Source organism: Thalassophryne amazonica, chromosome 11, assembly GCF_902500255.1.
Source record: "Thalassophryne amazonica chromosome 11, fThaAma1.1, whole genome shotgun sequence".
In the NCBI taxonomy this organism is placed as follows: domain Eukaryota; kingdom Metazoa; phylum Chordata; class Actinopteri; order Batrachoidiformes; family Batrachoididae; genus Thalassophryne; species Thalassophryne amazonica.
In genome coordinates, this window is record NC_047113.1 from 67881637 (window position 1) to 67909448 (window position 27812).

Here is a 27812-nt window from a genome sequence, read left to right on the forward strand (position 1 = left end):
TACAGAAACAATCGTGGTAAGAACATTTTATCAACCTCTTTATCTATTTATGCACGTTCCAGCCATTTGTGTCTGGCCTGCGTGTGCACACACGTTGTTGTGAAGACAAGCAACATCTCTGTTGTCAAGACAACCAGATCCCACACCTGCAGGTGCTGCAGTCATGCGCTCCGTCTCATACCTGCTGTCGGTAATGTCATTGCGAACATTTCATTTTGATTTTGTTTAAAGCGTCAAGGTCAACATTCGCTTTGTTTTTCTTTTGTTAGTTCTGGTTTTGTTTCGTTCCTTTTGGTGCTCTTGATTCACAGGCTTTTCGGTGACACTATGTAACACAATTTTTGTTCCTGGCTTCTAAGTGTTATATTTCAACTGCTTATGTCTAAAGTCTATGGAAAAATGACTACATTCAGCACAAACTTTGATTTTATTTTTTTTAACGTTCTAGAAAGTTCTAAAAGTTTCTTGAAATTTCTAGATAATTCTGGAAACTTCTAGAAAATTCTGGACAGTTCTAGCAGTTAAAGAATATTCTAGAAGACGACTCAGTAGTAGTGAAGGCGAATCGAGAATATTCTTGAAAACAGACAAATTTCAAAATATCATTGTCCTGATCACAGAAGCAAAGTTTCTGTGGAATAACAGCTATTTTCTATTTATTTAAGGCATAACAGGTTAGGAAAACACACTGTGTACCCAGGAACAAAACAAAAATAAAAATTTGTTACATAGTGTGATGGGAAAAGTGCAAGATCCTTCGTCCACCTTTTGTCGACGATTTGTGACTTTTTCCTTTGTTCGGCTAGCGCCATGCGCCATGTAACTCACCAGATCAATATCCCAGACATTGACTTGACTTGATGCTATATTCTGATTACGTGTTCCTTTTTTTTTTTTTTGAGGATGAGATGCTATTTGTCAACTAACAGAGGTCCCTTGAGAAGCTGTGCTACACGACAGGATTTTGTAAAATATGCTGGATGATAGTCATACTCAGTCTATACAGACAAAGGGACTAAAGCTCAGAATCTGCTGACTCTCCAAAATATAGTATATGTTTTGGGGATTGTGTTTGTGTCACTGGCTGTAAGAAGACTGTCTGCCATATAATTTACAAACTGCAAATGCATGGATCTCCAGAAAAAATGAAAATGATAGCACATGTGTTCCCACTGATGGAAAAAAACAGTGAGAAGAATTGCAGGGAAGTCTCCATGGTATGAAGAAGAAGCCTAACCACACCAGGAATTTGTACTGCTGTTACATGTGCATCTTTGCAAATAACACTGCTCTACAAAGTTTTAGAAGTTGTCTGCTTTAGAAATAAAATGTGCTATTTATTATGGATTTTGGCATGGTAATGTCAAATATGACAACAGAAATGGCTAATTTGCTACTGTTTCCAAGGTATTTAAGTTTTTTTTTTTCATTTTACATATACATAATTTATTGTGTTAGTAGAGTTTTCATGATCAACTTTGAACATGGGTCTTTTCATGTTTCTCTGATTGTTTATAGTTCACCTGTTCTCTTGTTGTGACACTTTAAAAATCAGCAAAAGGGTTATACATAAACCCTTAGTAGCATAGCAGTGGCATATCTTAACAAAAGTCATCAGGAGATGACATATCCCCTCGGCCCCCACAAGTCAGTTATACAGAGTGTTGGGGGATCACCCAAGTACGTGCTTATGCTAAATATAAATGAAATTGGTCAACTGTTTCTTGCAATATTGCACTATCAAGGGTGGGAATCACAATATCTTCAATATCTTGCTGTGACCTTGAAATTGACCCCAATGTAGCTGCAATCAATTGATGTCAGGGGATCACCCAAGTACACCCTTGTGCTAAATATGAATGAACTAGGTCAACTGGTGTTTGAGATATGACGCTAACAAGCAAAAACTGACGGACAGATGGATGGACATGCTGATCACTATATCCCCCATATATCTCATACAAGGGGGATAAAAACTAGAACATCAACAATTTCAAACATTATTTTCCTTCTCAATGGTCCAGAATTGGTAAGTAAGCTTGAATATATTTATTTCTGAAGCATTTTGGTGGCAGAACCAGTGCAGTTGGTGCTAGGAGCTACAGAACACTGTAACTGTGTCTTCCAGTAAGTTTTACCTTGTCCATATGCAGCTAATTATCATACAAAACTTTATGTCAGGAATGTTACGTATTTGATAGCTCACTAATGTGGTATAACAACCTTATGTTACTTGCTAAACATAGGTTGTGTGTGTTAGTATGTTGTCATGGCAATACCACGGTGGCAAAGAAGATTGTCTCTTAATTGATTCCTCTTATGGGATAATGGACACAATGAAAATTTATATCAAGGGTTAATCCACAAACGCCTGTGCATGGGTTTGTTTAATGTGGGAATGTCAATGAGAAATGAGAAATGCCAGAAGATCAAATTCACAGCCATTGTGTTACAAGCCATCACTTCCTCCTTCTGATCCGCCATTGAGAACTTCTTGTTTCACCAAAGCCGGTTAATCGTTTCATGTTCAGTGTTCCTGTCGGGACTTTGTGGCAACCATAGCAGCCACTAGACACACAAGGTCACCATCATTTTTCACCCCAATATGTAATCCCCTACTTGATCCCTTACTGGGAACTTCCCACTAGTCCTTGGGTCCACTAGTCCTAGGGTCCAGTAGTCTTAGTCCTTGTATTTAGGAGAGCATATTGAAGTTGTTTTTACATTTATGGTAGGCTATATTTTGCACTAAAGTAGGTTAAGTAATGTTACAAATTGTAGCAGTTAAAGAAAACCCATTTAATTATGGTTAACTAGCAGGTGTACCCACTACAATGCAAGTATCTATATATATAAGGTTAACTGCGTGTGTCACTTCTGTACTTTAATGATTTGAGGTCACTTCTGCGCCTTTATGATTTGATGGCCATTCTGTATCTTAATGATTTGATGTCACTTCTGTTCTTAAGAACTTTCACTTTAATTCTTTATGTTTATTGGGCAACCAATAATTTAATGCTTTAATTTATTCTCTTTATCTATTTATCTAGATAGATAGATAGATCAATAATTTATTATTCCCAAGGGGAATTGTGTGGCATCTGTCGCTCTCATTCATACATATAAAGGTTACACAAGTTAAAAAATAAATTAATGAATAAAAACAGCACAGAGAGAAGTTAATAAATAGTACAAAAACAGTATATAAAGTGAAAACTCTATTACAGAATTTATCTTTAATCATTATTGCTAGAAATAATCTATAGCTCTATTACAGAATTCATCTTTTATTCATTATTACCAGACATCTTAGACAAAAAGAAATTTCACTTTAATTCTATATGGTTACTGGGCTCATGCTTTAATCTATTCTTTTTATCTATTCATCTTTTATGGTTACTGGGCCACCAATAATTTAATGCTTTAATCTGTTCTCTTTATCTATTAATCTATTACAGAATTCAGCTTTAATCATTATTGCTAGAAATTTTAGACAAAAACAACTTTCAGTTTAATTCTTTATGGTGTCCCCAGTCACCATACCAAGTTTGCCGTTGATCGCTTAATCGCTGCGGTGGTTCACTCTGAACACAAATCGTGCTGCATACATATATACATACATTCATATAACCATTATTTGTTGATTTCAGATTTATAGACAACAGTACAATTAAAGGTGATTAATGATACATGTCAACAGAATTGTGTTTTATTTTGTAAACTGAACAAAACTGGATTTGGTTTGTTAGCTATTTGAAAGTATTACATTTATTTGTGAACTTTAAAATCAGTTTGGGGTTGTAATGCACACCATCAAATAATATAAAGAGGTTAGGACTAGTGGACCCTAGGACCACGTAGTGTGCCTTAATTGAGAAAGTGGCGATATGGCGAGTTGAAAAAAAAAACGTGACTCATGGTGCCATCTTGGGTTCAAAATAGCGTTCACTATTAATCTGTCTGCATGTAAATCCAGTTATTTTATTTATTAATTCACTGAAAATGCTGGGTACAACAGATTTTCACTCACATAGAATAAAATGTCCCGTCCTATCGCAATGTATTTCCATTAAACCCCTTGTATGTGGGACTGGAATAATTTCCATGAATAAAAGCCCGACCGTTTATTTTTTCACACCGTGCTCAGACTCAGAGCCACAGCCTGCAGCAGCCTGACATGCACCTGTTAAATCAGACACAAAAGGCTGTGATTTGACACTTTGTTGCTTTCACTGCTTCGTCTGCCATCATATTATAAGTTTTTTGCAGTGCGCATGCTGATTACGTTTTGATAATGGATCAAATACATTTGGCAGAAAAACATTTTCAGAGGAAAATTTGACCCAGTCATTAAATGAGGTGCACGTCCCAATTCAGGATTCCCTGTAGATGTTCAGCACCTCCTGACTGTAACTAATCCGTTACATACATATCGCTCACATCGGATAAAGTGTCCCATGCAATTGCAGTGTATTTCCATTAAAAACCCCGGACGTGCAGAGGTATAGATTAAAAGTCCAACTGTTTATTTTTTTCAAACCGTGCTCAGACTCAGACCTGAAGCCTGACGTGCACCTGTTAAATCAGACACAAATGGCTGTGATTTGACACTTTTCTGCTTTAACTTCTTCGTCTGCCATCATATTATAATAGTTTTTATTATATGGTATGGGATTTTGCCAACTTCTGATTGGCCCATTCGCCACTTTCTGAGCTGTACCACATGCCGAGTTGACCGCTGGTGGAGCCGAGTAGACCGGGCGTGCGAAACGAGTACACCTCACGTGTAGCGTAGCGCTAGCTAATTGAGCGACGCCTTCTATCGATAACGACCAATCAGATAACACGATACAACGCCTACTTTGGCTGTCAGTTTGTTGACAGATGGCAGAAGACAGGTTTGCGTCTGTTAACAACGCTGACTTAAAACAAATTTTACACAAAAAAGATGTGAAGAACACCTGCAGAAATACACAGTCAGCAGCCAACCTGTTTTGCAAGTACGTCACTGAAAAGGGACATGCGCCCAACTTTGAAACTTATGACAGACGGATGCTTGACGGAGTACTCGGTCGATTTTATGCAGATGCTAGACAGGCGAATGGCGAACGTTATAAGAAAACAAGCTTGATGACTCTTCGTCATGGACTTAACAGGCATCTCCAGTGGATCGATGGGGTCCGCATAATCACGGGTAAACCTCATCAAAAGTCTAGAATTGTATATTACAGTGTGCACTCTGATTACAATTGTGTCAGAGAAGTCCACAACTTTACAGCACGAAGTCGGTAAAAGAGGAAATTGTACAGCTTACCTTTGATTTGGAGGTGATGACTGTAGAAAGAAAAGCTTGTTGAGGGTCAAATTAGTCCATAATAAAGCATAATCCATAGACAGAGAACTTTAAAACTGTCACGGACATCATTGCATAACACAGTTAAAGAGTTGGCTTTAAATAATCAGGCTTTAAATAAATCATCATAAATTGTAAATTTATGTACGTTTGATAGCTCAACTATTTTGTATTTATTTTGAAAGTACCTTTACCTGGATGTGTTGCTGTATGTGGTTAGATAATTTAAAAAATGTTGAAAACATTAAAGGTTCATTCAGTAGTTCAGCGCAGTGGAACCAAAATGGTGCCATGTTCTGAGCTGACGCCACTCTCTCAGTTAAGGCACACTAGGACCAGTGGACCCTCCCCTCCTTTACCCATGGTGTTACAACATGGACTAAGAGTTGGATTTTGACACCCATGTTAAAATGTGTGGCACATTATGAAGCGCAAAATATGACAATGGAGACCCCGGACTGTTGAAATATTTGCACAAAACAAAAAAGTTGATCAGTTTGAACATTAAATAACTTGTCTTTGTGGTGTATTCAATTGAATATAGGCTGAAGAGGATTTGCAAATCATTGTATTCTGGTTTGATTTACATTTTACACAACGTCCCAACTTCATTGGAGTTGTGGTTGTAGATAGCATGTATGTGCTACTGTAGCTACATGCTAGCCTACCTAGCCATTAGCAGATCATTGTACTCCCCAGTTTAAATAGATTGCTAGCTAGCTTGGTTGCAGAAATAAGTACTTTGTTTCTCAGGTGTTTTTTGGAACAGTTCACACTCCAACAGAGGTGTGAATATACAGTAACTTAGTTGGTAAAGCTGATGGTCAACTGACTAAAGTGTTACTGTGTTTGACCTAAAAAAGTGTCTGCGAGCAAACTGCTGAACCCCTGAACTGCTCAATCTCGTAGCCTATTTCAAATCCCCACAAATATGAGATAGATGCTGTAGAAAATAACAATAATAATAATAATAATAATAATAATAATAAACTCCAGAAGAGTGGTATTTTATAATCAGCTTTTCTTTTTTGGGCAATGTTTCTGTTGCATTCAACGACTGCAGTGTCAAGATGTGTTTTGATTGTGTGGTAGCACAAATTTATAATGGAATAAGAGGAATTTAGATTTTTCCAAACTTTTATTTGTTGTTTTTTCCACTCATCCTCCATGCAAGCTGGATTTATGACCTTCTGCATGTTGGGAAAAGTGAATGCATGGACCCACGCCAGGGGGCATCAATGAACGGTCAATAGAGATTCCAAATAAATACAATTTATTTTGCAAATGTGCACAATCACTCAAATATGCTTTTAGTCTGTCAATCCAAAAACGGTGACGCGTGGGCAGGCCCGAGGGTAGGAGACGCCTATCCAGAGAAGAGCCGGGACCCACGAAGTTTCACCGCCAACGGAGACCTGCAACACACCAGAGCCGCCAAGTCCTGAATCCCCAGGTGGCCACCGCTCCAGCTGTCAGACCCGGTACTGCTGGCAGGAACAAACACAGGTTAAGGTGGATGTGTGTACACCCAGCAAACAGTCAGTAACTCACAGAAATCCTCCTAGAGGAAATAATCCAAATACTCCCAGAGTGCAGAGGAAAACTGGAGAACGTGCAGTGTCAATGGTTATACTCAGTAAGTCAGAAGTGAGGAGTGGAGATGCCAACTCCTCCAACTTCCACAAACTCGGCTACAAGCTGCAAGTATAAGTCACAACTGCAAAGACTTCAGTAACAATGAATGTGCGAACGGCACAAAACGGCCGAGTTGGTTTACGATAGGTAGACGATGTGACTTGGCTATTGTGGGCATACTCGATCCAGGCCAGATGTTGACTCCAGGCCGTCGGGTGCACGGAGGTGACACACCGCAAGGCCTGCTCCAAATCCTGGTTTGCTCGCTCTGCTTGGCCGTTGGTCTGGGGGTGGTACCCGGACGACAGGCTTGCCGTGGCCCCCAGCTCCCTACAGAAACTCCTCCAGACTTGCGAGGAGAACTGAGGACCATGGTCCGAAACGATGTCAGTGGGGATACCATGCAGATGCACGACGTGGTAGACCAGGAGGTCTGCAGTCTCCTGGGCCGTCGGGAGCTTCGGGAGGGCCACGAAGTGGGCCGCCTTGGAAAACCAGTCCACTATCGTCAAGATGGTAGTCATTCCCCGGGACACAGGGAGGCCTGTGACGAAGTCCAGGCCGATGTGGGACCAGTGGCGACGAGGCACAGGTAACTGCTGGAGGAGTCCCTTTTCTGGCTGATGAACTGCCTTGCCCCTGGCACAGGTGGTACAGGCCCGGACATAGTCCCGGGTGTCGGTTTCGACCGACGCCCACCAGAACCGCTGCCGGACCACTGCCATGGTTCTTCGCACCCCTGGATGGCAGGAGAGCTTGGAACCGTGACAGAAGTCCAATACGGCAGTCCGAGCATCTGGTGGGATGTACAGCCTATTTGGTGGCCCACCTCCGGGATCTGGGTGTAGCGTTAGGGCCTCCCTGACCACTTCCTCCACGTCCCACGTGAGGGCGGTGATGACAATGGATTCCGGCAGGATGGTATCAGGTGGCTCCAACAGCTTCGTTCCAATTTCTTCTTCATGCACCCGGGACAGTGCGTCAGACCTAAGGTTTTTGGTCCCAGGGCGATATGTGATCTTGAAATTGAAACATCCGAAGAATAGTGACCAGTGGGCTTGCCTGGGGTTCAGACGCTTAGCGGTCTGGATGTATTCCAGGTTCCGATGGTCAGTGAGAACCACAAATGGGACCACAGCTCCCTCCAACAGATGTCTCCACTCCTCGAGGGCCTCTTTTACCGCCAGGAGTTCCCGATTGCCAACATCATAGTTCTGCTCAGCGGGGGTCAACCTGCAGCAGAAGTAGGCACAAGGGTGGAGAACATTATCGGACTACCTGCTCTGGGACAGCACGGCTCCTATCCCTGAGTCAGAGGCATCCACTTCAACAATAAACTGGTGGTTTGGATCGGGCTGCACCAGAACTGGTGCAGTCGAAAACCGGTGTTTCAACTCCCTAAACGCGGCTTCGCACCGATCCGACCAGGAGAAGGGACTTTTGTGGAGGTCAGGGCTGTAAGGGGACCAACAACCTGACTCTAGCCCTTAATGAACCTCCTGTAAAAATTGGTGAACCCTAGGAACTGTTGCAGCTTCCTACGATTTACCGGTTGGGGCAAATCTCTCACCGCCGCTACCTTGGCCGGATCAGGAGCGACAGAGTTGGAGGAGATAATGAACCCCAGGAAGGATAAAGAAGTGTGGTGGAACCCTCACTTCTCGCCCTTCACAAACAGCCGGTTCTCCAACAACCGCTGCAGGACCTGACGGACATGCTTAACATGGGTCTCAGAGTCCGGGGAGAAGATGAGGATATCGTCTAGATATACGAAGATGAATCTGTGCAGGAAATCCCGCAGGACGTCATTAACCAAAGCTTGGAACGTCGTGGGGGCGTTGGTGAGGCCGAACGGCATGACCAGGTATTCAAAGTGACCTAAGGGGGTGTTAAATGCCGTCTTCCATTCATCTCCCTTCCAGATCTGAAGCAGGTGATAAGCATTTGTGAGATCCAGTTTTGTGAATATGTTGGCTCCATGCAGGGGCGTGAACACTGAATCCAATAGAGGTAACGGGTATCGGTTGCGAACCGTAATCTCGTTCAGCCCTCTATAATCAATGCATGGACGGAGTCCGCCATCCTTCTTGCCCACAAAAAAGAAACCTGCACCTAACGGGGATGAAGAATTTTGGATTAGCCCGGCCGCTAAAGAGTCCCAGATGTAGGTCTCTATTGATTCGCGTTCAGGACGTGAGAGATTGTACAGCCTGCTGGACGGGTACTCAGCGCCTGGAACCAAATCAATGGCACAATCATACGGTTGGTGCGGGGGCAGCGTGAGTGCCAGATCTTTGCTGAAAACGTCAGCAAGATCATGATACTCAGCCGGCACCGTCGTGAGATTGGGGGGACTCGGACCTCCTCTTTAACAGCATCACCGGGTGGCACTGAGGATCTTAAACACTCCCGGTGGCAGGTTTCATTCCATTGAGCCACAACCCCAGACGGCCAATCGATCTGGGGATTGTGCTTCACCATCCATGGAAAACCCAAAATAATTCTGGAGGTAGAAGGTGTTACATCAAACACAATCTCCTCCCTGTGATTGCCAGAGACAACCAAGGTTAAAGGCTGTCTGGTGTGTGATTTCTGGAAGAAGAGTGCCATCTAGTGCCCGCACCTTCAATGGTGAAGGAACAGCCACTAGAGGGAGCCCCACCTCCTTAGCCCACCTACTGAGTAGGTTCCCTTCTGACCCCGTGTCGATCAGTGCTGGGGCGGTAAGGGTTAAATCCCACAGAGGATTGTGACTGGGAGTCGTGCGCATTTCCGTGGAATGCCCGCGTGTGTGTTCTGGCTCACCCTTAACCCAGTCTCTAAGGGCGAGCGTTGGCGCTTAACCGTTTGGGGCAGTTTTTCTGCGCATGCTCACTCGAGCCGCAGTAAAAACACTCTCCACGGGCCAGCCTCCTCTGTCTGTTATTTGATTTTACTTTAGCCCTGCTCGTGTCCATAGCTTCGTCAGCAGGGGGAGCTGGTGCTACGCGGAAAGCCCTGGCGGGGTGAGGACGGCGCTGGTTCGGACCTGGAAGGGGGAGGGACGACGCGCGCCCGGCCACGTCCTTCGTCTTGCTCCCATTTATGTTCTTCTAACTGATTGTCTAACCGGATAACCAGATCTATCAGCCCATCTCAATCCCGCAGCTGATCCTTCGCCACCAGATGCTCCTTTAGGGCCGGAGACAGCCCATTTACGAAGGTGGCGTGGAGCGCTACTGAATTCCAACCAGCTCTCACTGCCGCAACGCGGAAGTTGACTGCATATTCGGCTGCCCTACGGCACCCCTGTCTTATCGACAGCAGCATATTTGAAGCGGATTCGCCTCTGTTGCGATGATCGAACACCTGCCAAAACTCTCGGATGAACCCAGTATATGTCGAGAGGAGCTGTGAGTCCTGCTCCCAGAGCACCGTAGCCCAGGCGTGTGCCTCGCCTCGAAGCAAATTTATGACATAAGCCACCCGGCTGTGGTCTGACGCGTACATCACAGGGCGTTGTGCAAAGATGAGCGAGCACTGCATCCGGAAGTCCGCGCACGTCTCGACACAACCCCCGTACGGTTCCAGGGGGCTAATGTATGCTTCAGGGGAAGGGGGGGGGGGGGGTGGTCCATTGAACGACCACTGGATTTTCCCTGTTTTGCGACAGGTCCACAGGAGGAGTGGCTGCAGCCGCGCCATGTGCGCGCGCCTCCACCTGAGCGGTGAGAGCCTCCATCCTACGGTTGAGGTGTATATTCTGTTCGGTTAATAAATCCAACCGAGCAGTGAGGTTGCTGAGAATATGCTGCAACTCACCCAACGCACCTCCTGCTGGAGCCTGCGCACCTTGCATCTCCATTGGTTGTTCACTCGGTGGTATATGCCCCTCGGAGTCCATGACGTGGCCGACTTATCCTGTTGGAGGAATAAATCCAGATACTCCCAGAGTGCAGAGAAAAACTGGAGAACGTGCAGTGTCAATGGTTATACTCAGTAAATCAGAAGTAAGGAGTGGAGACGCCAACTCCTCCAACTTCCACAAACTCGGCTACAAGCTGCAAGTATAAGTCACAACTGCAAAGACTTCAGTAACAATGAATGTGCGAACGGCACAAAACGGCTGAATTGGTTTACCTTAAAGGTAAGCAGATAACTTGGCAGAGTAGTGGTGTCTCTCCCAGGCTTTTATAGATGAGGTGATGACTGATGGATGACAGCTGACAAGGTGCACCTGGTGATCCAAACAGGCCACTGTGCCCTCTGGTGCCTGAAACCCACCAACAGGCAGGGCGCCCTCTTGTTGTGGGCCAACAGTACCTCCTCTTCGGCGGCCCACACAACACTGCAGGCAATACCAGTGATGGTGATGTTTACTCAAATGAATTATCTTCTGTCCCAGATTTCCAGAGAGCAAGTGAGGGACTGTGGAAAAAAAAAAAAAACTTTGAAAATCACATTACAATACATTAATTATATATAGACAAGCTGACATTACGAAGAGCACATTATCTACATATTGCAGTATTATTAACTATTAACTATTATTATTAACTTACAACATGTGCCATCCACCTGATGAGTTAATGAGAACATTAAAATATCCAACTGATAAATTCCACAATGGTGCACTTGGCCCATACAGTAGGTGCAGTGTGAGAGCACCATATGGGCCGATCTATTGTTATTCTGGCTGGCAAAAAATGTGCTGAATGAGATGGGAAGGGAGGGTTTGGGGACAGACTCTGAGAGCTTGTCAAGACATGATGTATTGTGTACATAGTGCGAAATGGGCAGTCTTCATTTGAAAGTCAATTCCAAAGCTTCAGCATGTTTCTGGGGATTTAAAACCACAGGCTAAAGCTATGTTGGCACTCCCTTAGAGGGGTTCACAAAAGAAAGGGAAAACTTTGGGCTCTTGTGGATTCAAGAGAAATAAATATCATGCATAGCATTCAGCATTCATGCACACATATACCCTCTGTCAGACACGAGGAAAAGGTTTGTTATATATTTACAATTGTATATGACATGCTGACTGAGGTGATGATGCTATTTGAGTCCACAACACCCTTCCATCATGTCATGAAATGAATGAAAGTGACAGGGAATAAAAATAAAATAATTCAGTGATTAGTGATGGGTTTCTGCATTCCGGAACAGCATCAGTTTGAATTTATATTGTTGGCATTGTTGTTACCAATAAGACAAAAACTAGGACAACCATCTGTCTAACAACTGAATAATGGTGTCCAATGCAATTAATATCGTCATCACACGGACAGATGATGCCAGTCTTAATGACATCATAAAGACAAAATCTGCACAAGCATTTCTTGGCTTGTTTTCTCACAGGCCTGATCTAGGACAGAACTCTAGTTTATTTAGAGCAGGGGTCACTGACCCTGATCCTGGAGATCACCTGCCCAACATTTTCCCCCCCATGTCTTCTTGCTATAACCACAGCTGATGAGCCTACTCTGATTCGTCCGAGCTCACACGACTACGTCTTCTTGATGAGAACTGTCATTTTTCTGGTGTCAGAAGTCCTGACTCAGTTAAATTCTGTGTGAGGAACATTGCTCTCTGACTCAGCTCAAAGTCACAAAACTTTGCATATGCCTCTGACAGCATCCTGCAAAACTTAGATCATTAATAAGCCATTTAACACCAGGATGCTGTGACAAAGTTGACTGATTGCTAAACACTTATGGTAATCCACCTGGTGCAGCAAAAGGGGACAAAAACAGGCAGCTGTGGTCAGAGTTCTTACTTGGATCTGAATAGTTTAGAAAGGCATCAAGAATGGATTTGATTACATTAAAATTTTAAGTGGACTACAGCACAATGCGACAATAATCAGTTTTCAGTGTATTTGAAAGGTGATTCATTACCTGCAGGTTTAAAGGTAACATCACTACCCACATTTTACCAGGATCTTTGCTCAGTCCACAAATTCCAGAAGTATTGAGCCAAACTTGGATTTGGATCTAAAACATGCCGCAAGCTCCCTCCACTGCCATCATGACCCAGATAAGTGGCAGTGAATAAATTAATGAACATATATTTTACTTATGAAGTTTAGCATTTTTAAGTAAAAAAAAAAAAAAAAAAAAAAAAAAGGCTTACAGCCGTATTAGTCGACTGACACATGCCAGTCAATTCGCTACCTTCAAGTCAAGTCTAGGGCCATGCGTGCTGGTGCCATGCTTGGACACAAGATGCCATGGATCTGCCTTGGGTCCTGGTTGCCAACCACCCAAGCAGACAACCAATCCATCACCACATCTCTAAAATAACCATCTGTCTGCCACAGTCAGGTGAAATGTGGCCCTTGGCCTTCTCCAAATACACAAATACAAGCTATCCAGGGGAGATGATGGTCTAGTGGTTAAGGCATTGGGCTTGAGACCAGAAGATCCTTGGTTCAAATCCTTGAAAATCACTAAGGACCCTTGGGCAATGTCTTTAATCCCCTATTGCTCCCAGTATGTAGTGGGCGCCTTGCATAGCAGCACCCTGACATCAGGGTGAATGTGAAGCATTATTTGTGAAGCGCTTTGAGCATCTGATGCAGATGGAAAAGCGCTATATAAATGCAGTCCATTTACCATTTACCATCCAGATCATATTCAAAATAAATGAGCTCATTTTGTAGGATATTATCAAAATTTTTGTGCCAAACATTTTTCTGAATCTCAGTTCCAGAATTTATTTTAGATCACCTACAAAACTGAATCACTTTATATATATATATATATATATATATATATATATATATATATATATATATATATATATATATATATATATATATATATTTATTTATTTCATTTAAGAGAAAAAAAAAAAAACAGAAAAGCAGAAATAACAAAACATTACAAACCACTGAATGAAAAGGAGCAGATTGGAAGAACAAGTCTTATATATTCTGCCCCCTTTTTTACAATACAATCTTGCAGTGTCAAGCATCATTAATCAACATAATTTAACAGATTACATTTCTATGACTTTGTCACATGCCACCAACTTATCTCATAATTTTAACCATTATTTAAAAGATTACATCCCTAACAGATTACATTTTAAACTTCAAACATTCTAAACATTATTAACAGATTACATTTTTGGCTTTATCACAGCCCGCTGACTTATTTCATAGTTTCATACTTACGAAATACATCAAGTTTAATACATTTTTAAATAATTTAAGCGTCCTTGATTCTTTGATTTCTTTGTTGAGGTTGTTCCATAATTTTACACCATTCACTGCAATACTCCGTTCCTTTATCTTGGTTCTGAATCTTGGTTTTTTAAAGACTTCTATGCCCTTCAAATTATAACTACTTACTCTTTTTTCAAACATATTTTGAATGTTTATTGGTAAGGTATTGTTATTCGCTGGGTACATTGTTTGTAATAATTTCAAATCAACTAAATCATGAAATTTAAGTACCCTATACTTAATGAACAATGGACTAGATGGATCTCTAAAACGACTGTTGCTAATCACTTTTAAAGCTCTTTTCTGCAAAATAAATAAGGTTGTGTATAAGTTGTACATGTTGATCCCCAGATTTCTACACAATAAGTCAAATATGGAACAATCAATGAATTGTACAATGTTAATAATCCATAACTATTTAATGAATATTTATCTTTATGCAAAACAGCAATGGCTTTCGCTATCTTTCCTTTTATGTAATTTATGTGTGACTTCCATGTAAAATCTTCATCAATCATAACTCCTAAAAATTTAGTTTCTTTTACCCTTTGAATGTCCCTTCCATCTATTTTTAATGACACATCATTTTTTTTAACTCTGTCATTAAACAATATGAAATTTGTTTTATTAAGATTAAGTGACAATCTGTTTATATCAAACCAGTATTTAACTTTTTCCAACTCTGTATTTATCACTTGTGCTACTTCCTGTATATCTGATCCAGAGTAAAATAATGTTGTATTGTCAGCAAATAAAATGGTACCAAGTACATTAGATACATTCACAAAATCATTGATATACAAAATAAACAGTTTGGGTCCAAGTACCGACCCTTGTGGTACTCCACAAATAATATTACACAATTCTGATTTAGTATTATTTATCTGAACAAACTGTTTTCTATTTTCTAAGTAGCTTTTTACCCACTGATGTGCAATCCCTCTTATTCCATATTGTTGTAACTTGTGACGCAATCTTGAATGATCGATAACATCAAAAGCTTTTTCAAGTCAATAAAAACACTTACAAAATAATCCTTATTATCGATTGCTGTTGATATTTTCTCTGTTAATTCCATAATTGCCATAGCTGTCGAATGTTTTGTTCTGAATCCATACTGAGCATTATTTAAAATATGATGTTTCTCAATGAATTTATCCAACCTTGTCACAAAAACCTTTTCCAGAATTTTAGAAAACTGTGGAAGCAATGACACTGGCCTGTAATTTGAAACGTTATGTTTGTCTCCATTTTAATATAATGGGACTACCTTGGCAATTTTCATTTCGTCTGGGAAAATTCCTGTTGACAGAGACAGATTACAAATGTAAGTGAATGGTTCAATAACAGTTTCTATTATACTTTTTTTTACAGTCATCATGTCTAAATCTTCATAGTCAGTTGATCTTTTGCTTACACAGTTTTTTACAATATTTCTTATTTCATCTTTTTCCACATTGTCAAGGAAAATACTATTGACCGTATTTACAATAGTATTTAATTTATCTTCTACTATTGGTTTATTTCCCACCAGATTTGATCCCACCTTTGAGAAATAATCATTAAACTTATTTACAACTTCTTTTATATCATTTATCTCTTTATTTTCCTTGACAAGGTAATTCAGAAAAGTTGATTTCACTCCGTCACTTTCCATCACACTTTTTATAATTCCCCATGTTGCCCTCATATTATCTTTACTCTTATTCAATTGTTCACTATAATAATCTTTTTTTTGTTTCCTAATTATTGTCAATAGTTCATTTTTATATTTTTTGTATCTGTGTTCTGTTTCCTTTGTTTGCATTTTTAAAAAGCATCTATATAAATAGTTTTTCTTTACACAAGTGTTTTTTATTCCCTTAGTCAGCCATGGTTTATTTACTCTTTTCATACTAGTTTTTATTAATTTACAATTTTTATTATATGATTTCATCAGTATTTTCATAAAGTTCATAACAGTTTTTTTTTTTTGTACCTATTTTTATATTTAAATATTGAAAAAACTGGTAAATGACTAAGATCTCACTAAGATCCATCCATCCATCCATCCATTTTCTTCCTCTTTATCCGGAGTCGGGTCGCGGGGGCAGCAGCTCAAGCAAAGCCGCCCAGACCTCCCGATCCACACACACCTCCTCCAGCTCCTCCAGGGGAACCCCAAGGCGTTCCCAAGCCAGCCCAGAGATGTAGTTCCTCCAGCGTGTCCTGGGTCTTCCCCGGGGCCTCCTCCCAGTGGGACGTGCCCAGAACACCTCTCCAGCGAGGCGTCCAGGGGCCATCCACAAAAGATGCCCGAGCCACCTCAAGTGACTCCTTTCGACGTGGAGGAGCAGCGGCTCGACTCCGAGCTCCTCCCGAGTGACCGAGCTCTTCACCCTATCTCTAAGGGAGCGCCCAGCCACCCTGCGGAGGAAACTCATCTCGGCCGCTTGTACTCACGATCTCGTTCTTTCGGTCCTGAGCCAAATCTCATGACCATAGGTGAGGATCGGAACGTAGATCGATCGGTAAATCGAGAGCCTTGCCCCCCTACTCAGCTCTCTCTTCACCACGATGGTCCGATACAGCGACCACATCACTGCAGATGCTGCACCGATCCGTCTATCAATATCACGCTCCATCCGTCCCTCACTTGTGAACAAGACCGAGATACTTAAACTCCTCCACTTGAGGCAAGGACACTCCACCGACCTGAAGAGGGCAAAGCACCTTTTTCCTGTCGAGAACCATGGCCTCGGATTTGGAGGTGCTGATTTTCATCCCGGACGCTTCACACTCGGCTGCAAACCACCCCAGTGCACGCTGCAGGTCCTGATTTGACGAAGCCAACAGAACCACATCGTCCGCAAACAGCAGAGACGAGATTCTGTGGTTCCCAAATCAGACCCCCTCTACACCCTGGCTGCGCCTAGAAATTCTGTCCATAAAAATAATGAACAGAACCGGTGACAAAGGGCAGCCCTGGCGGAGGCCAACGTGCAATGGAAACAGGTTTGACTTACTACCGGCAATGCGAACCAAGCTCCTGCTGCGGTGGTACAGGGACCGGATAGCCCTTAGCAAAGGACCCCGGACCCCGTACTCCCGGAGCACTCCCCACAGGGTGCGCCGAGGGACACGGTCGAATGCCTTCTCCAGATCCACAAAACACATGTGGACGGGTTGGGCAAACTCCCTTGAACCCTCGAGCACCTGATGGAGCGTGTAGAGCTGGTCCAGTGTTGCGCGACCAGGAGGAAAACCACACTACTCCTCCTGAATCCGAGGTTCGACCATCGGTCGAATTCTCCTCTCCAGTACTCTGGAATAGACCTTACCGGGGAGGCTGAGGAGTGTGATCCCCCTATAGTTGGAACACACCCTCCGGTCCCCCTTCTTAAACAGAGGGACCACCACCCCGGTCTGCCAATCCAGAGGCACTGTCCCTGATCGCCACGCGATGTTGCAGAGGCGTGTCAGCCAAGACAGTCCCACAACATCCAGAGACTTAAGGTACTCAGGACGGATTTCATCCACCCCAGGAGCCTTGCCACCGAGGAGCTTTCTAACCACCTCGGTGACTTCAGCCTGGGTAATGGATGAGTCCGCCTCTGAGTCCCCAGTCTCTGCTTCCTCTTCGGAAGACGTGACGATGGGATTGAGGAGATCCTCGAAGTACTCCTTCCACCGCCTGACAACATCCCCAGTCAGGGTCAACAGCTCCCCACCCGCACCGTAAACAGTGCTGGTGGAGAGCTGCTTCCGCCTCCTGAGGCGTCGGACGGTTTGTCAGAATCTCTTCAAAGCCAACCGATAGTCCTCCTCCATAGCCTTCCCGAACTCTTCCCAGACCCAAGTTTTTGCCTCTGCGACCGCACGGGCTGCGGCACGCTTGGCCTGCCGGTACCTGTCAGCTGCCTCTGGGGTCCCACCTACCAACAAAGATAAGTAGGACTCCTTCTTCAGCTTGATGGCATCCCTTACTTCCGGTGTCCACCACCGGGTTCGGGGATTGCTGCCACGACAGGTACCAGAGACCTTGCGACCACAGCTACGAGCAGCCGCATCGACAATGGAGGTGGAGAACATGGTCCACTCGGACTCCATGTCTCCAACCTCCCCCAGGATCTGGGAGAAGCTCTCCTGGAGGTGGGAGTTGAAGACTTCGCTGACAGAGGGTTCCGCCAGTCGTTCCCAGCAGACCCTCACGATATGTTTGGGCCTGCCAGGTCTTACCGGCTTCCTACCCTCCCAGCGGATCCAACCAGGTGGTGATCAGTCGACAGCTCTGCCCCTCTCTTCACCGGAGTGTCCGAGACACGTGACCGAATGTCAGATGATACGACTACAAAGTCGATCATCGACCTCCGGCTCAGGGTGTCCTGGTGCCACGTGCACTTATGGACACCCTTGTGCTCGAACATGGTGTTCGTGATGGACAAACTGTGACTAGCACAGAAGTCCAACAACTGAACACCACTCAGGTTCAGATCGGGGAGGCCGTACTTCCCGATCATCCCCCTCCAGGTCTCACTGTCGCCGCCCACGTGGGTGTTGAAATCCCCCAGGAGAACAATGGAGTCCCCAGTCAGAGCGCTATCTAGTACCCCTCCCAGGGACTCCAGGAAGGCCGAGACAATGGTAAGACACCTGTCCCCGACCCGAAGGCGTAGGGACGCGACCCTCTCGTTCACCGGAGTGAACTCCAACACTTGGCGACTGAGCTGGGGAGCAATAAGCAATGCGACCCCAGCTCTCCGCCTCTCCCTGTGGGCGACGCCAGAAAAATGAAGCGTCCAGCCCCTCTCTAGGAGTTGGGTACCAGAGCCCAAGCTGTGCATAGAGGTGAGCCCGACTATCTCTAGTCGGTATCTCTCAACCTCCCGCACAAGCTCAGGCTCCTTCCCCCCTAGTGAGGTGACATTTCACGTCCCAACAGTCAGGGGCTGTGAGCATGGACCGGGCCGCCGGGCCACCTGCCCTCGACCGCCACCCAATCCTCTCTGCACCCGACTCCCATGGCCCCCTCTGCAGGTGGTGAACCCACAGGAGGAGATCTGTCATCAATATCCCATTCTTAATAATTTCATCTGTTCTATTTGTGAATATATTGTCAATTACAGTTGCACTTTGCTATGTAATTCTGGTTGGTTTTGTTATCAAAGGGAATAAGCCCAAGCTATTCATTGAATTCACAAAATGACTTACTCTTTGGCAACTGGAGCTTTCCACATTAACATTAAAGTCTCCACACATAAAGAGCGTTTTGTTTTTGATTTGATGGAATAATTCTATTATTTTCTCTGTAAATTTCACAACACAAGCATCTGGTGTTCTGTATACACAACTGATTAGAATTTTTTTAGATGTTTCATGTACAGTTTCCACTGTTACAATTTCTATGACATCATCTATAATTGTCATTTCTTCTACAATTTTACATGTCAGATCTGTTTTTATGTACAAAGCAATACCTCCACCTTTTTTATCTCTTCTATTTACAAAATATAACTCATATCCCTCCATTTGAACATCAGCCATGAGGTCATCTTTAAGCCAAGATTCTGTGATTGCAACAATGCTGAATCTATTTTTAAACTGGTTTAAATAATCTTTTATTTTTGACATTTTACAGTACAAGCTTCGGATATTTATATGTATGAGTGACAGGGTATCTTCAGTAATTGTTTCACTATTTAACTGTTTTTCCATATAATACAGCCAATTGTAGTCAAATCAAATATACTTTCATCAATATTGGTGTCTATGTCATATATTTTATCATCTGTTTCCATGCTAGATCTGATTTTTTGTTGGTCATACTACCAACTGACGTCATATTTATTTGTCTACTCAGGTCTGTACTTTGTAAGGTCCTCCATGTCTTTGATTTGTATACCCTTTGTTCCTTCTTTCACTCTAATCCAAACCCTATAGTTCCAGACCCATGTAGCAACAATATGTTTCTGTTTTTTAATAGTCTTGCTTCCCTGGCAATATCTGCATTTTTATTTTATTTTTTTTTGTTAGATGCTCATTTATATAGACATTTGTTCCTTTCAGATTCTTTGCCTGTCTTAATAATTCATTTTTGTATTTTCTGCTTGTAAATCGTATTATAATATTAGGTAGTTTATTTTTACTGTCTTTGGATGGAATTGTGTGACAGTCTGATATAGTGTCTTGATGTATGACAACACCTTTTTGATATAAAAAATTTGTAACTTGCTGTTCTAGTGTTTGTAGTTCTTCAGGTGGTGCATCCTCCCTACTGGCTCCACCAGAATCCACCACCCTTGCATACGACCGATGTTTTGTTTCCAAACCAGTTTTTATAACATCATCTTTTCTAGAATATTGTTCAAGTTCATCCACCCGTTGCTCAAGTTTCTTAATAATCTTGTCCTTTTCTTTAACAAGATTTTGGAGCTCCTTGATCTCCTTCATCAACTTGTCTAAACTGATCATGTCTTTTGAAATACAGTTTAATGAGGTCTTTATCTCCTCCATGTCTTCCTCCAATTTATCTGTTTTCCTGGGTGGTGCTATGTTAACTCATGTAGTTCAGTACAGGCCACTATTAATTACCGCCACCACCACAAATCCGGTTGCCGCACACCGACCTTCCCCAATGTTAATCCCGGCCTTGGAATTTCTTGGAATGTTATCCATCTGCCCACCAGATTCTATTGAAATCTTTTCATGACTTTTTGTGTTATCCTGCTAACAAACAAGCAAGCAAACGCTGGTGAAACTATTACCGCCGCTGTTAGTTCTACGCTATTACCATAGAACTAATTAAGATTTTCAATATGTCTCCAGTGATCTGGATTGAGTGAGTCATCTGGATCTCACAGTTGAAAAAATATTTTTAAAGTATCACGTCGGTCGATGAAGGAAGTGAGAAATTGATCACAGGGTGGCGAGCGACTGTAATCTCAGACTGTTAAAGTTGTGTTTGTGGGATATGAATGATGTTTCTGCGAATTCAAAGGTGCACCATGTGATCTGCTGGTCATCGTTAGTTGTGGCTGAGGAAATTATTCTGCTTTGCAATTATGGCCGAGATGTTTTATGTAGCATTTTGTAACAGACTTAGCAGCTACAAATTGGTTGTTAAAGTCTAGCAGACACGCCACAGCTGTTGTTTGTTTTTCCAACTGGAAGTCTGTTTCTGTCGTCATTATTTTAATCACGAAGCAAACTCTGGTAGAAGGGAAAACGTTCGAAAAGGAATTTCAAAGCAGGAAGATGAATGGCGTCTGTCCATACTTCTGTGAGATGAAAAGGAAAAATATGCACCATAAATATTGACATCATGATTTAGTAGTGTGCATGAGATGCAAATTAACAGATAAAAAGTCATACTGTATTTGTGAGATGGTCCTGTAATTTGGCAAAATCAGTGCACCGCATAGAATTCTTTGCTACTTTCCAAACAGTGCAATTTTTATTTTTACGTCTGATGCCCACGTTCTTTAAATTGTGAGTGCACTGATGTGTGCATCCATCGCTGTGTTGGTCTTAAAATGGGGTGTGGTCATATGTGCTTCAGGTGCATTCCTGTTGTAAGGCAGTAGAAAGCAATTGCACCATAGATGAACAAAAACACTGTCTTGTATAATTAGCATTTTTTTTCCTGCTCTTTTTGGTACAGTATTCAGATATGTCTTTCATAGGAGAGTTTACAATGCTTTTTACAAACAATGATGCAAAATAAAGTAAGCACCGATGGAAAAATACAAGACTTCCCCTTAGTGCTTCATTGCTTCACCTCAGGGAGCTTTGGTGGCTGCTTTCTGCTAATGCACTTTGACACCCTGGAGGATTTTTGTTTAGTCCATTCCTTCCTGAATAGAATGACAATCTGATTGGTGTAATTTATGTTGTGCCCATAACACACATATGAATAATTACAGATGGTGACTAAACTCATAATTCCAACTTGTCAACTGTATTTCATAACTATGATTTATGATCTAATAGTTACAGGAATTATTTTCTTATTCAAAGTTTTCTAATTCTAAGTCTAATTCTAAGTCTAACTTATTGCATATCTCATAATTATGGCTCATTATTATAACTTTTACTGCCATAAGTATAACGTACTGCTCATAAAACTCAGATTGAGAGAAAACACTAGTTAGTAATGATAGAAAATGGATACATTAATTCTTCTCAGCCAGCTCAAACAGGCACAGCGTGCGGCTGCTCGGGAAAGCAATGAAAGTCACAGAAAGTCTCACAAATAAAATTTCATCATTCCGTCATTTCTTGACACATCGCTGTGACATGTTGCTCTCTCATTGTGACCCCTGACCTCCGGTGAATAGCATGTGGGCTCGCAGAGCTGCCACAACAGTGACATTGTTGTCTGACTTGGTGTCACTCCAGAAGAACAAGAAAACGAGGTCGCCGTCCTGCTGTCAGTCATCTCCCTCCACTGAAGGATGATGAGCGGACACTGGTGGCATGGAGATGCCAAAAAATCTGCAGCTCTGTGATGGCTTGACGGGAGAAGAAATCAACAAGTCAAGTCAAACGTATTCATCAAAAGCTCTGCAGAAAAAGCATCTTTGTCCTGTTTAGTTTAGAACACTTGCAATTAAAATAGCTAAGTCAATAAATGGTTCTTTAGAAACCTTTCATCTATAAATTAAAACCACCTGTTATTTCAGATTAGCTAATTTCTTGTTTAACATAAGGAACCTTTGACTTTTATTTTTAGACAAATAAAATAACATGGAAATTTTGTACATTTTTTAAGTCTGGTAGATTATTACTTGATTGTTCAAGCTACCTCAAGGAGAAGTGCACTGTTTAAGTGATAAATAATAAAATAAGGTGAGTAAAATGAAATTATTATATATTTAGAATGTGTTCATTGTTCATTCAGTTTTTTAACGTATCGGATCGGGACTCGGTATCGGCAGATACTCAAAATCAGATGACTCGGAATCGGATCGGGCCAAAGAACCCTGATCGGGACATCCCTATATATATATATATATATATATTTATTTCAGGGCATGAGAAACTCTCTACCATCATCTTCAAGTTTCAGATAGATCAGTTAGGGGTGTATTTTCATGCGATCTACAGTAACACTGAATATCTGGGGAAAATATATTTGATGTATGTTTCATGAAAATACACCAATATCACTTTATTTGTCATATTAAAAACAAATTTTTCAAGCTATTTTGGTTGAATTCTCACTGCATATAATTTCCCCTTTAGATTATTTCTACTTTCAGTCAGATTTCACATTTTTCACACATATACACTTAACAATAATGTTTGAAGAGAATAGAGAACCAATGAGTTGAAGAGAATAGTTGAGGTTGATGGAAGGTCCTGTGGGACAGCAAATGCTTTGAACTGTGCTGATGATTATGCATGAGGTGAAATAAGTGTGAGAATTCAAACCACTGTCCATGACATCTTGATCTAAGGGCCCTGTCCCGCTGGGGAGAGGGTTAACTGCGCATGAATTGAGTATACAAAGTACGGGCGTTCGTTGTCATCCGCAACAAAAATGGTGAAAAATGACAAATGTCCCAGTATGAATTACGGATATATTAATAATGCGAATATATGATGAACAATCACTGACTGTTGTATAACGCATGTTGTGAGGAAACGGATCAGACGCATTGCGATTATCACGGCAGTATTACGGGTGTATTATGATGCATCACCCACGTGTTGCACATGCACGGCATCTGCATTGTGGTCATAAATGAAGTGCACTCGGGCCGTCGGCATCACTATTCACACCAACACCACAGCCTCTGGAGCAATAGCTGGACTTGGACAAGTTGATTGGAGTAAAGAAGCAGTGAACAGGGTGAGTGGTGACGTCAGGGGATCGCATCAGAGCGCAGCTCGTCTGAATGATTATAACTAGAAGTTAAATCTGTTATAAACATAGGAATAAATACTGTAACAGCTGCAGACAAGAAGGAAAAAACACGCAACTGTTTTATCAAGTCTTGACAATGTAAACAGGTCAAATAATTACCTTTTTAGACGGATCAAAATACTTTCTGCAGTTGAGCCGTTCACGCGTGCATGCACGCTTCCTCTGTGATTCAGGAGGTGATTAGAGCCGTTTTCAACACCCAATTTGCAGAATAAAATGATTAATCTGCCACAAAATAATTATTTTATATACGCAGCATCCGGCGCAGAGTGCGTGGCAGCCGGTAGAACAAAGAACAGTGTCCAGCTGTGAACACAGCGCATCTTATTTGCATCTGCCACAAATCAGATGCAAAGCAGACGTAATAAAAACACTTTATTCATGGCCAATCTGTATGTAGTCGCTACAACTTATTTTCGTCCATGATGTGGACATGATGGGCACGCAAAATATCTGTTTTACACACTGTGCCAGTCCGCTGCCAAGCCGCAAATCCCTGTCAGTTGCAGATATCAGCAGATGACAGTGAATATACAGCGCATAGATTGAGTATGTTTGTGTATGTATTGAGTATGTATGGAGTATGTAAGGCAGATGTCATCCGCAGCCAAATTTTGTGCAGCTCAAAAATCCTGGTAACGGAAAAACGTGCCTCTGCGGATAATTGTGGGTTGGTGTCAGCCGACTCATACAAGCATGTTTCACACATATTGCGGATGTTAAGCAAATATGAGCCAATTTTGTGTGCAGTCCATACGCAAATCCTCCTAAACGCCACTGGGACCGGGCCCTAAAATGTTTAAATCGGACAATTAGCTAAGAAACAGTGGCCATTTAAAAAAATCCACAAGGTGGATTTTTGGGGACTTGTTATGGGATTCTACACATTTTTCTGGAGCCATGCTGAAAATTTCAGCTTATTCCACAAAATCCATCACTTTTTTTAAAGCATTAAAACTCTTAGACTATGTGATGTAATTACAGATACAGTATGTTGATGAAAGTTTGAAGCAACATATTTGTTCCACCCTCCCACGAAAACCAGCTTATTTGAATTAGTTCAACTCTTCAGGCAGGTAGATCAGTGAAAACACCTGTTTTTCATGCACAGGTAGAAGACATTATTTTACTCACTGATGCTGCTGTTCCCACCTCTGAGAAAAAAAAAAATATGTATATATTTTTCTCAGATTGTATCCTAAAACCTGCATTCAGTTGTTAGATCAGAGCACTTTTCTAACAGTTCTTATTTATTTTCCTCTATTTCTTGCCATTATAGGACATCAAGCGCGGCTGTTTCTGGGGCAGGGATTTTCACAAGGGATTTTTTTATGTTTGTTTAATTCGTGCCAAATAAGGTTAAACTTATTTATACAGTGTACTGAATAATTACAAATGCAGTTATGCTGCTGATGTAAAGTGAATACTTTTGCTCCCTTAAATAAAGACTTTTGGGCTGCATCGCTGCAGGGCTGTGCGGAAACTGACACATAATCTCTGTACTACATCACCAACATTTGAGACAATTCTGCTAATTAATCCAAAGCCATCGCCTTAATTGCCTTAATGTATCGTCTTTGTCTCCCTTATCTTGATTTTGCTCATGATGTCTATTTCCCCCTAAATTGATTCAAAAGCAGATCCAATCTCCTCACAGAGTGCAGGGTGCATATTGATAGCTTCAGTTTAAACTCACAGCAGTTTTGTGGATCCCATTTTCTGCACTAATTATAGCAAGCTTGATGTATTGTCTTGGCAAATGGGTATTGGACCTCTAGAGTACTGGAGAAGTAGAGCGCTCACCATTTCTGTTTGTTTTTTGACAGGAAAAGACCAATGAAGACAGACAAATGGTGGTTTGCGGCAATTTTACTGTTGGCGATCGGGGTGCTCGGTGCCAATGGGAGGCCCAGCAAGGAAGGATTTGGGTCGCCACCCTATCGACCGGTGATGAGGTTTCGACACAAGGTATTGATTGCCTACTTATTTTGTTCATTTGCTGTCAGTAATAAGACTGTGTGCTTTTAGCGCAGATGAGCCTAATTGCAGAACTGTTTCTTCCTGCATCAGACGGATTTCCATTGGTGTTTATATTTCTGCCCACCAAAAAGAATCCCTACTTGATCAGACATTAGCCTGCTTCCCGTGGGACTGTCAATTCAAAGACGGCATCAGATTTATGTGAAACACAGCTGAGCAACAATGGAGATGAGCCTTGAGTTTTCATTGAAGGTTCAATAACAGATGTAATTGAACATGCTTTGAGTTATCAGTACAGGACAGGTCTCAGAAGACAAAACTGACACCTTTAAAGAGCAACTTACAATTTCTTTTTTCCTCTAAACTAGTAGCAGACTGTATTTTTGCCTCCAATGATCTGGTTCCAGAGCTCTATTAGAGATAGAACAACTACAGCCAGACTGGGAATAACCATCACTGTTTTGGCAGACTGGGATTCTGGGAAACCAAAGTGTTCATCAAGAGGCATTCGTTGGACTGCAGTCCTTTGGTACACATTCCCTCTAAACACTTTTGTAATTATGTGCAGTGATAAACACTTCTTCACTCTTTCTAATCCAAGACAAAATTAACAGTGACAATGAACAAAAAATGGAAGTGCAATCTGTCATTTTCTCATATTAGTGGAGGAATGAAAGGCAAATATGACAACGGTAAAAGGAGGGGAAGGTATGCTTTAGTTAGAAAAAGAGCAAGATGGACACAAAATGAACAGATGGTGGGAGCATCGTAGGGCTATGTGAGATTTGAGCTCAGAGTCGGGAGCCCCCCAAAGGTGTTGAATACACAGTCGGACACTTTCTGACCTTGTCAAAAACATGAAATGCATTTTACTGCTAATATCAGTGACAAAGATGCCCTGCATATTTTTAGCAAAATGTATAATCTGGAAATATTCTTTGGAATTAGAGTCAGCCAGTCAGACAATAATTCAGTTAGTGAATCAGTTAGTCAGAAGCTGAGTCAGTCAGTCAGTCAATACGTTTTTCAGTAAATCAGTGAGTCAATAAGTATATCAATGTGTTAGCAATTAAGTAAGCCAGGGAGTGAGTTAGTAAGACAGAAAGCCATTGAGTCAGGGAGTCAGTGAATAAGTTATTCAGTGAGTTTTTGAGTGAGTCAAATGGTCAGTATGTCAGTGGGTTTATGAGTCAGTTATTCGGTAGCTATGTTTATATCATGGATTCCAATCAAAATAGATGTTATCTTAAAGATAGGAGTGAACAGACGCTGTAGCAGGGCTGGACCAGACACTGTAGCAGGGGCTGGACCACACACTGCAGCAGGGGCTGGACCACACACTGTAGCAGGGGCTGGACGAGACGCTGCAGCAGGGGCTGGACCAGACACTGTAGCAGGGGCTGGAACAGACACTGCAGCAGGTGCTGGAACAGACCCTGTAGCAGGGGCTGGACCACACCCTGCAGCAGGGGCTGGAACAGACACTGCAGCAGAGGCTGGAACAGAGACTGTAGCAGGGGGTGGACCAGACACCGCAGTGGGGCTGGACCAGACACCACAACAGGGTTTGGATCAGACACCGCAGCGGGTGCTGGACCAGACCCCGCAGCTGGGGCTGGATTAGTCACTGGTAGCAGGGGCTGGACCAGACACTGGTAGCAGCGGCTGGACCAGACACTGGCAGCAGTGGCTGGACCGGACACTGCAGCAGAGGCTGGACTGGACACTGC

The 27812-nt window shown here is 42.3% G+C and overlaps 1 protein-coding gene and 1 long non-coding RNA gene across 7 annotated transcripts in view; one reads left to right on the forward strand and one right to left on the reverse strand.

Moving 5' to 3' along the window:
- fstl5 (follistatin-like 5) overlaps positions 1-27812 on the forward strand; it is a 661980-nt gene that overhangs the window by 105408 nt on the left and 528760 nt on the right. For all 6 annotated transcript variants that reach the window (XM_034182069.1, XM_034182072.1, XM_034182073.1 and 3 more), the window contains exon 2: positions 25929-26070. In XM_034182069.1, the coding sequence (XP_034037960.1) occupies positions 25929-26070 (142 nt within the window). The remainder of the gene's footprint in view (positions 1-25928; positions 26071-27812) is intronic.
- LOC117520751 lies at positions 1519-26520 on the reverse strand. Its single transcript, XR_004563751.1, has 3 exons — positions 26510-26520; positions 22105-22108; positions 1519-1600 (listed from the first exon to the last, which is right to left on the reverse strand). It is a non-coding gene; the product is annotated as an uncharacterized LOC117520751 (long non-coding RNA).